Genomic DNA, 9,740 nt, shown 5'->3' with positions numbered 1-9,740 from the left:
GGATATTTCTAAGTGACCCCAAACCTTTGAATGGTAGTGTACATAAAAAAATATGAACATGTAGTTTGTGTGTGTGCATCTATCAGATACACATACAGAGTACATGTCAGTACATACACACAACAAGTAGGTCACATGGGGAGAGGCATTGTGCGGTGTGGTGTTGCTTTATTTGTTTTTTGAAACCAGGTTTGCTGTTCACTTGCGCTATATAAGATGGAAGGGAGTTCCTTGCACTCATGGCTCTGTATAATACTGTGTGTTTCCTTTAATTTGTTCTGGACCTGGGGACTGTGAAAAGTCCCCTGGTGGCATGTCTGGTGGGGTAAGTGATCTATTGACTGTGTCTGTGTTGTGTGTTGACTACCTAGGGGGTCATCTAAAACATGGCTGTTGGCCATCAATGATCACTTTAATAGTCTGGAGCATACCACAAGCATTAAACTCAACCGTTAAACCATTCAAATATCATACGCGTAACCAATCATGGTGAGACTTTCATTTTCATGCAGCATAGAAGGAAATTAAGGAAAGGAAAAAGTCACATAAAAGAAAAAGTAGGTCAGTTTGGCTTTGTTGATGAATATATACTGTACATTAATGTATGATCTACTGTATAGCATTCACTTGTTTGAATGCCATTCATTTCCAGTTATGATGAATATACCGGTAGTTAAAACACATGAGCAATTATTGCTTATTGTTTGTCACTAAAACTTTCCCAACCCCTGTGCTCTGACTCTTTCAGGGTAAGGTGCTAAGAGGTTGGTACCCAGGGCTCCCTACTGCTGTGCTGGTAATCAGATACAGTATGGACGGCAGTGGCTGGACTGGAGGTCTGCTGCCCTCTGTAAGCGAGGAGACAACAGAGGGGCACTCAGTCTTTGAGATGGCTGTTCAGAACGACTCGGCCAACCACAGCTCCCTGTTTGCAGATGTGGCTCTGCTGCAGAGCTTTAAGCTGCTCATCATCCCCTGCTACTCCCTGGTGGTGGTGGTGGGTGTGTTCGGGAACTACCTGCTGCTCTATGTCATCTGCCGCACCCGCAAGATGCACAATGTCACCAATTTCTTCATAGGGAACCTGGCCTTCTCAGACATGCTGATGTGTGTGACCTGTGTACCCTTCACCCTGGCCTATGCATTCAACCCTCGTGGCTGGGTGTTTGGGAGGTTCATGTGCTACCTGGTGTTCCTGATCCAGCCGGTTACCGTCTATGTGTCTGTCTTCACCCTCACCGCCATCGCTGTTGACAGGTGAGTGTACCCACTTTGACTCGAGAGAACGAAAAACCCATTGGTTTTCAAAGGACAGTTTCAAATGAAGTGAAACATGAAATGTGAAGAAAACCCCCCACAAAAAACACATCTGAAATAATGACATTGGAATTGTTGATCTATATCTATGATTTTTTTTTTTACTCAATTAATTAAAATGAATACTGCTGTCCACTTACAGTATTTCCCTGCCAGGTACTACGCCACTGTGCATCCTCTGAAGAAGCGCACCTCTGTGTCCACCTGTGCTTACGTCCTGTCAGGGATCTGGCTGCTGTCCTGCGGCCTGGTGGCTCCGGCCGTGGCCCACACGTACCATGTGGAGTTCAGAGAGGAGGGCCTCACCATCTGTGAGGAGTTCTGGCTGGGGCAGGAGAAGGAGAGGCTGGCCTATGCCTACAGCACCCTACTGGTAACCTACGTCCTGCCACTCTCCGCCGTCTGCACCTCCTATCTCTGCATCTCTTTCAAGCTGAGGAACTGCGTGGCACCGGGACATCGGTCCCGAGACCAGGCAGAGGCACAGCGAGCCCGAAAGCGGAAGATCTTCCGTCTGGTGGCGTTGGTGGTGGCGGCCTTCGGGGTGTGCTGGCTGCCCATCCATGTGTTCAACGTGCTGCGTGACATCGATATCCGCCTAATCAACAAGCGCCACTTCCTGCTCATTCAGCTGCTGTGCCACCTGTGTGCCATGAGCTCGTCCTGCTGTAACCCCTTCCTGTATGCCTGGCTGCATGACCGCTTTCGTACTGAGCTGCGCAAGATGTTCACCTGCCACCACCGCATCGGCATCCCCGCCAACCACTGTGCTATGGCCAGTGTGGTCCTCTGACTGTGCAGGGACAAGGAGATAGAAGAGACACAAGGCCTCTGATACCTGTGTAAGCATGTTGTAGGTCCAATTTCCTGATACTGTTCATGTTTGTTGTTGACCTAACGTAGACATGACAAGAGATCATCATGAACAATACAGGAAATCTTGGATTTACAGCTGATTACAGAGATATGAGGTGGTTTCCTCATTGTTCATAGGTAAACAAATCAATTGAACATTCATTAGGTGATTGACTGGAGATAATCAATAAATGAGCAGATTGAACAACAATAATAAGGTGAAATACAAGAGACAAAAAGAGCAAGAGAGGGGGAGAGAGAGAGAGAGAGAGAGAGAGAGAGAGAGAGGGAGAGAGAGAGAGAGTGGGGGGGAAAGAGAGAGGGGGAGGGAGGGAGAGAGAGAGAGAGGGGGGGGCAAGAGGGGGAGAGAGAGAGAGGGAGGGGGGGGGAGAGAGGGGGGAGGGAGCGAGAGAGAGAGGGGGGGAGAGCGAGAGAAAGAGAGAGAGAGAGAGAGAGAGAGAGAGAGAGAGGAGAAAAGAGGTGGCAGGACCACCAAACAGATTTCCGTTTGAAGTTTGGGAACAGAAAAGGCAATTATGTATACAGTCAATGTTTAACTAATCTCAGTTACCCAGAAGTAAAATTCTAGCGAAAGTTGTCATTTCCCATCAATCTGTCCACGAGAGATTAATGTTTAACACAAGGAGAACAGTAGCAAACAGGAAAATCTGAATCCACAAAATGTTGTCTATGCTCATAAGAGGTCTTGTAGATAATACCATTAGTTAAGTAATCATCACAATAGTTGCTACAGGAAGACATCTTCCATTCATCCAGATGGACAGCTGTCTGCTGAGGTTAGAGGGAAGCACTCACTGGACAGACAATACAATGTCAATGAACTCAGTGTCCTGTATGCTTCTGACTGCTGTGTTAATAGTCAACTGCAGGTTTGGTCCCCAGACTGGTCAGCCTGGTCTCATAGACTAGACGTAACATAGTAAATGAAAATCCGGAAGAACAAATTAGTATGATATGTTACGTTTGGTATGGTTACAAAAACGAAAGTAAGGTGGTTGGTCGGGGTGGATGGGTTCTAACGCAAATGTCTAGCAACCCAAGGATACGTGTTCGAACCTTACCACGGACAACTTTAGCAATTTAGCAACTTTGCAACTACTTACTACATTTTAGCTACTTTGCAACTACTTAGCATTTTAGCTTCCCATAACCCTAACCTTAACCCTTTAACCTAACTCATAACCCTCACCCTAACCTTAACCCTTTAACCTAACCTCTAACCCTAACCTAAACTTAACCCCTAAACCCTAGCTTACATTAGCCACCTAGCTAACGTTAGCATTAGCCACCTAGCCACCTAGCTAATGTTAGCCACAACAAATTGGAATTTGTAACATATGGTAAGTTTTGCAAATTCATAACATATTGTACGAATTGTAATTCATAACATATTGTACGAATGGCAATTCATAATGCATCATACGAATTGTAATTCATAACATATCATACAAAATGGATAAAGGACATCCACAAATTAATACATACAAATACCCAGAAGTAAAATACCACACTAATTTATTATCTCGGAAATAGATTTACTATGTCACGTCTACCCCTGAGTCCAGGTTGGACTGGTATGTGGCAGTGGATGACAGAGTTGGGGGGCGGTGGGTGTGTGCACATCCCTGGAGCACTGCTGAATGATGTGAATACAGATATCTCTGTCTGCACCCTGTGAATAAACATGCTTAATAAAACAGTAGCTGAGCTTTGTTCCCCTATGGTTAAATTCCTCTTTTTATTGCAGTCTTCTCAGTCTCTTACATATCTTTGTTTCTGGGGAACGTACCACGCCTCTGAAAATAGTCATTCAGCATTTGCTAAGGTCATGCTTGCCACTGCATGATTGCATTATTGACTGATTACCATAACTCCAGAAAGTTTCACTGAGGTGTTGATTCTCATTGCTTTTTTAGACCAACAACAAGAAATCTCCACACTTTCAATACATTTAAGCTAAATGTCATGGTGGTTTGCTGGAGTTGTTGTGTGTCCCTTTGTAATAAATGGCCTTCTGTGGTTTGTGTCATGCCATATAAAATCTGTGTCCTATTAAGTGATTGCATGCAATTATGTGTAAAATTCTGAATAAACAAACACTGAGAATTGGCCAATTGTTGATTGAATTCCCTTTGGAAGTGCTAATAAGCTTAAAGGGGCAGTGCACTCAAAAATGTGATTTTCAGGATATTTCCACACAAGAGTTTGAAATAACACAGAAACTGTGAAGATTATGATAATGCCCTTTTTGTGTAAGAGCTGTTTGAATGCCTGGAATTTCTGCCTGTTCAGGTGGGATGGAGTTTTTGGCCCAGATCTGATCAGATTACATTTTAGATTTACATTTTAGTCATTTTAGCAGACGCTCTTATCCAGAGTGACTTACAGTTAGTGAGTCCATACCTTTTTCATACTGGTCCCCCGTGGGAATCAAACCCACAACCCTGGCGTTGCAAGCGCCATGCTCTACCAACTGAGCTACAGTACTGACCAATGACCAGTCATCTTTTATTTGTATATGTACCCAAGGGGTAGCCTAAGCGGGGTATTATCAACCAGCTAATTATTAGAATCAGGTGCGCTAGATTGGAGTTGGAGCAAAAACGTACAGGATGGTAGCTCTCCAGGAACAGGGTTGGAGACCCCTGGTCTAGAGGATCCTATCCGCCAATCAGGGTTGTGTATGTAAATATGTTTACATTTGTATCAACACGCCCACATGATCAGACTGAGCATTTCAATGGCAGAGGCTCAGGGAAATAAATGATAAAAAATATATTTTTAGATATTTTCATGAAATAAAAACCCAATGATTATTAGACATTATTAGTGATGATTAAAAAATGTAATTGAAAAGATGGTTTATGTATTACAGATGGCAAATGTCTTAATTAATAAAGACTTAATGAAATCACATAGACCAACACCACAGAACAATATTTACACAGGACTAATTCATATACACTTTAATTAGGCTATTCCACCAATAGAGTGCCTTTTGGGTAGTTTAATTTGGTAATTTATTTATTTCACACAATTTTTGCATTCTGTTATAAAGAGCACCTGCTTTTACACTATGATTTGACCATTAGATGTTCAGTGTTTCTTGAAAAATAATTTTAAAAGGAATAGTTTCACCATATTAAAACGAGAGTTCAATTCATGTAAAATGGTTGACCTTAAAATGAGGGACAAATGTAAATTAATCACATGAAATACATTTACATTTTAGTCCTTTAGCAGACGCTCTTATCCAGAGTGACTTACAGTTAGTGCATTCATCTTAAGATAGCTAGGTTGGACAACCACATATCTCAGTCATAGTAAGTACATTTTTCCTAAATAGAGTAGCAATCAGCAAAGTCAGTGCTAGTAGGGGGAAAAGTAAAGTGTTAGTTCAAGAAAGGCAAGTTGTTTGGGGGTGGGAGGGGATGGGGTGAGGAGGGGGTGCGAGGGGGATTGCTGTGGGATTATTTATGATATTCTTTGAAGGAGCAGGGTTTCAGAGAATAGCTTTGACTGGGCTGAGCGGGAGCTGCCCTCCCATAGGGGTGGGATGGCCATGAGACCAGAGGTGGCAGAACGACTCGGGATGGGGTGTAGGGTTTGAGCATGGACTGAACGTAAGGAGGGCCAGTTCTGCTGCTCCGTAGGCAAGTACCATGGTCTTGTAGTGGATGTGAGCTTCAACTGGAAGCCAGTGAAGTGTGCGGAGGACCGGGGTGACATGGGAGAACTTGGGAAAGTTGAACATCAAATAAAATAAAATAAAATTGTATTTGTCACATGCGCCGAATACAACAGGTGTAGACCTTACCGTGAAATGCTTAGTTACAAGCCCTTAACCAACAATGCAGTTCAAGAAATAGAGTTAAGAAAATATTTACTAAATAAACTAAAGTATAAAAAATATATATAAAAAGATAACACAATAAAATAACAATAACAAGGCTATATACAGGGGGTACCGGTACCGGGGGTACAGGTTAGTCGAGGTAATTTGCACAGGTAGGGTAAAGTGACTATGCATAAATAATAAACAGCGAGTAGCAGCAGTGTCAATGTAAATAGACCGGGTGGCCATTTGATTAATTGTTCAGCAGTCTTATGGCTTGGGGGTAGAAGCTGTTAAGGAGCATTTTGGTCCTAGACTTGGCGCTCCGGTGCCGCTTGCCGTACGGTAGCAGAGAGAACAGTCTACGACTTGGGTGACTGGAGTCTTTGACAATTTTTTGGGCCTTCCTCTGACAATATTGATTCAAGCAGTGTGTGCCCAGTGGGATATGAATGGACTGACAAGAGGAGTAAATGGAAGATTTGGAGAGGCAAGACTGTAGCTAGAAAATAACTAGAGTGCACTAATCCAAGTAAAAAAAATATGTATATTTTATATATGGTAATATGTTTATTTTTTGCTATGGTAACAATCCTCTCACCACAACATCAGTTAACGTCCGGAGGGCAAAAAAAACACACACTAGAGAACAATGTGGCTTCAGCAACAGAGTTCAAATCTAGATGACTAATGCCTAACTTCTGTAAAAACTAAAATTCCAACAAAAAAATACAGAAATATTTTAGGCTGACAGCTGTAGACAACCTAATAACCAACAGTATTGACTGTTTCAAAAAACAATTTTAGGCTACAGGCGGTGCTGTGACAACATTGACACTAATTAGGCGAATGTGCTCTAAAATCACTGACAGCCGGCCTGAGACGATGAACTGGGTTTAGGCCACTGTAATTAGTCAAATAGATAATTTGCAGAGAACCACAAAGCAGAGGAATCCATTTGGCCACTTCAAACAGAAAAACATGCCCATATACTGTACTTGAAGTACAGACTGTTTAGTAACATAGGTGTGTGTGCATCCAAATTCAATGCAATAAAATTGATCAGCCAAAGAAGAACCTTTCAATTAAACTAACAAATTAAGGATAAAATCACCATCAAAATGAATATAGTCCTCAACACTGTTGGTGACTGTTTTGAAATCAGTAGATTTAATGTGTAGCCTTATGACCTGAAGGGTACAAGAGATTATTCAATATTCATACAAAATAAATAGTTAGCCAAATAGTTGCATATTTGTACATTATAATGCATTACAGATCAGACAGTGCAGTATAACTAAATCACCTGGTTACAAGGTGATCCCTTCCTGTCAGAACTCATCATCAGAGGAAGCTAATGCCTCTTTAGCCTCAACGTAGTCTCTGATCTCCTGAGGAGTACGGATGTAACTGTCAATCTCACTGTCTGAGATCTCCTCATCACCTGTCACCTCCACCACCGGGACCTGCACCCTCCTTATCTTAGCGTACCTCACAGAAGGGGGTTCAAACAAACTCCTCTTGCCAGAGTTTGGTGCTGAGGGCTGGTTGTGCTGAGAGTCTGTGTCAGGCAAAGTATGGGACAACCCATCCTTTACAACAGTGTATGTCAGGTCAACATCTCCTTGTTGCTGGATGCTCCCTGTGTCTGGTTCCCCCACAAAGGGTTCTTGAGGGGTCTGCACTGGGGTCTGGGATGAAGCTGAACCCTCCAGGCAGGGCGTGTTGTTGTGGGGTCCAGGTAGGGAGCCCTCTAAGCTTGGTGGGAGTTTTGATTCAGAGGCCAGGGCTTCCTCGTGGCTGCTCAGGGCCCTCCTCAGTAGGGTGAGTCTATGGTTCAGGATGTCATCCACCATCTGGATCACAGTCTGAGGTGTCACCTCATCCCCCCTCAGCCAGGGCAGCTCCTGGCCCAGCTTACACAGCACCTCCTTCAGCTCGGTCACCCGCTTCGGAGCTATGGAGGACTTGGTCACCTTGGCCATCTGGCAGAACCTGGCCAGTGTGTATTTGAGCCGGGTCTGGGTGGGTTTCAGGGACTGCCAGGCCAGGAAGATGGAGGCCGTGAGGATGGGGATGGGCTGGCGGCCAGTCACCAGCCAGGCATCTGCAGCCAGCTCCAACAGGACAGCAGCTCGCTTTGTCAAATCCTTGGAGGACACCGACAACTCTTCATGGACATGTTGAGAGCTTAGTTTGTATCTGACAGTGAAAGCAGAGAAAATACAGTTTCTCAATAAGCATCAAATGTCTACCAAATAACATTTGTCAGGCAATTTATTTATCAGGCAATCAAGGCTAATGTTTTTAGTTGAAGTGATTGATTACACACTTACGCCTGACAGTGTGTCTCCAGTAGGTCAATGATGCTGGAGGGGGGAGCCTCTATCTTCAGAGTCTTCACCATCTCCTGGTAGACCACACCTATCAGCCTGGGGTTCGCCTCCAGGAGACAACTAATGGTTCCCATGGCGATGGGCCAGCTGTGCTGCCTGCAGGTCGCCAGCACACAGCATCCTGCCAGAACCTCTTTCTTCTGCAGGCTGACCCTGATGAAGTTAGGGTGCTCATAGGCCTGCTTGAAATAGGTCTCTGCAGTCTCCTCCATGAGGAAGGTGAGTCTGAGAATACGACAGAGAGCACGCACCCGGTGTATGCCTGTTTGGAAGAAGTGATACAGTATTGCCAGCCAGACATGATTAAAATACACAGTATTTTGTGATATCCAACCCTCACATTGTGTCAGAAATAGGTAGTCAGTAGTTCTACAGGGAAACTGTGCAGTTCCTACCTTTGATTTGATTCCGGCATGGCTTCTTGTCTACTTCTGTGCTATTACTGTATCTTACATCTACAGGACCAAAACAAGCAGACAAGGAAATACAAACAAAGTGTTCAATTAAATCACAGTCACAATATAGCCAGCAGGCATGTTGATAGCCTTACAGAAGACTGCATGACCAACACTCAGTAGGAAAGCACATTCTTCCAGGCAGCTGCATAAATCATTGTGCTAAGAAGGTGACAGATCAATAATATAATATGCCATTTAGCAGACGCTTTTATCCAAAGCGACTTACAGTCATGCGTGCATACATTTTTGTGTATGGGTGGTCCCGGGGATCGAACCCACTACCTTGGCGTTACAAGCGCCGTGCTCTACCAGCTGAGCTACAGAGGACCATAGTTAGTTAGCTAACTAGCTACCTGTGCCCTGTGTCTCTTCACTTCGGGTAGTGGTGAGTAGACCTTCGGATACCACAGCGCCACAATCTGCACATACAAGTTGTGGCTGTGAATAATGTTGGTCGTCCACTACGTCGATCGAGCCACACTCCGGACACATCACACCGACAGTAGCCATCTTCACTTTGATGTATGTTAGTTAACGTTAGCTAGCAAATCATAAACTTGTGAGCTAGCCAGAACCTACTATAGTACCATGCATGTGCTGTGAACGACCAATGAACGTTTCGAAGTCTTATTGTGAGCTCTGCCTTTATAATCCGTGTAGAAACAAGGCACCGTTAATTTAGTTCCGCTATTGAAAGGGACTGCAACTTTTTACTTGTATTGGAAGCGACTGCAACTTTTTACTTGTATTGGAAAAGCGCATAAATCCATACGTTACGTTCATAGCGTGGAATCGATGCGTCAAGCTTTATTTGAAACTTTATCACAAGGTATTAATACACACTTTACAGCTGAGAGA

The 9,740-nt window shown here is 43.9% G+C and overlaps 2 protein-coding genes across 2 annotated transcripts; one reads left to right on the top strand and one right to left on the bottom strand.

Annotated features, from left to right (window-relative positions):
- Positions 1–811: 811 nt before the first annotated feature.
- Positions 812–2,110, top strand: LOC311128309 (prolactin-releasing peptide receptor-like; the record flags this gene model as incomplete). Its single annotated transcript, XM_084160399.1, has 2 exons — positions 812–1,257; positions 1,474–2,110. The coding sequence occupies 2 exons, from the start codon at positions 812–814 to the stop codon at positions 2,108–2,110; spliced, it is 1,083 nt and encodes a 360-aa protein (XP_084016525.1).
- Positions 2,111–6,636: 4,526 nt separating this feature from the next.
- On the bottom strand, positions 6,637–9,500 carry brf2 (BRF2 general transcription factor IIIB subunit). Its single transcript, XM_084160398.1, has 4 exons — positions 9,236–9,500; positions 8,820–8,879; positions 8,365–8,686; positions 6,637–8,230 (listed from the first exon to the last, which is right to left on the bottom strand). The coding sequence occupies exons 1-4, from the start codon at positions 9,390–9,392 to the stop codon at positions 7,360–7,362; spliced, it is 1,410 nt and encodes a 469-aa protein (XP_084016524.1). The 5' UTR covers positions 9,393–9,500; the 3' UTR covers positions 6,637–7,359.
- Positions 9,501–9,740: the final 240 nt, after the last annotated feature.

The sequence above is a fragment of the Coregonus lavaretus genome (assembly GCF_964263955.1).
Source record: "Coregonus lavaretus genome assembly, chromosome: 4".
Lineage (NCBI taxonomy): Eukaryota > Metazoa > Chordata > Actinopteri > Salmoniformes > Salmonidae > Coregonus > Coregonus lavaretus.
This window is presented reverse-complemented; position numbering and strand designations above follow the sequence as displayed.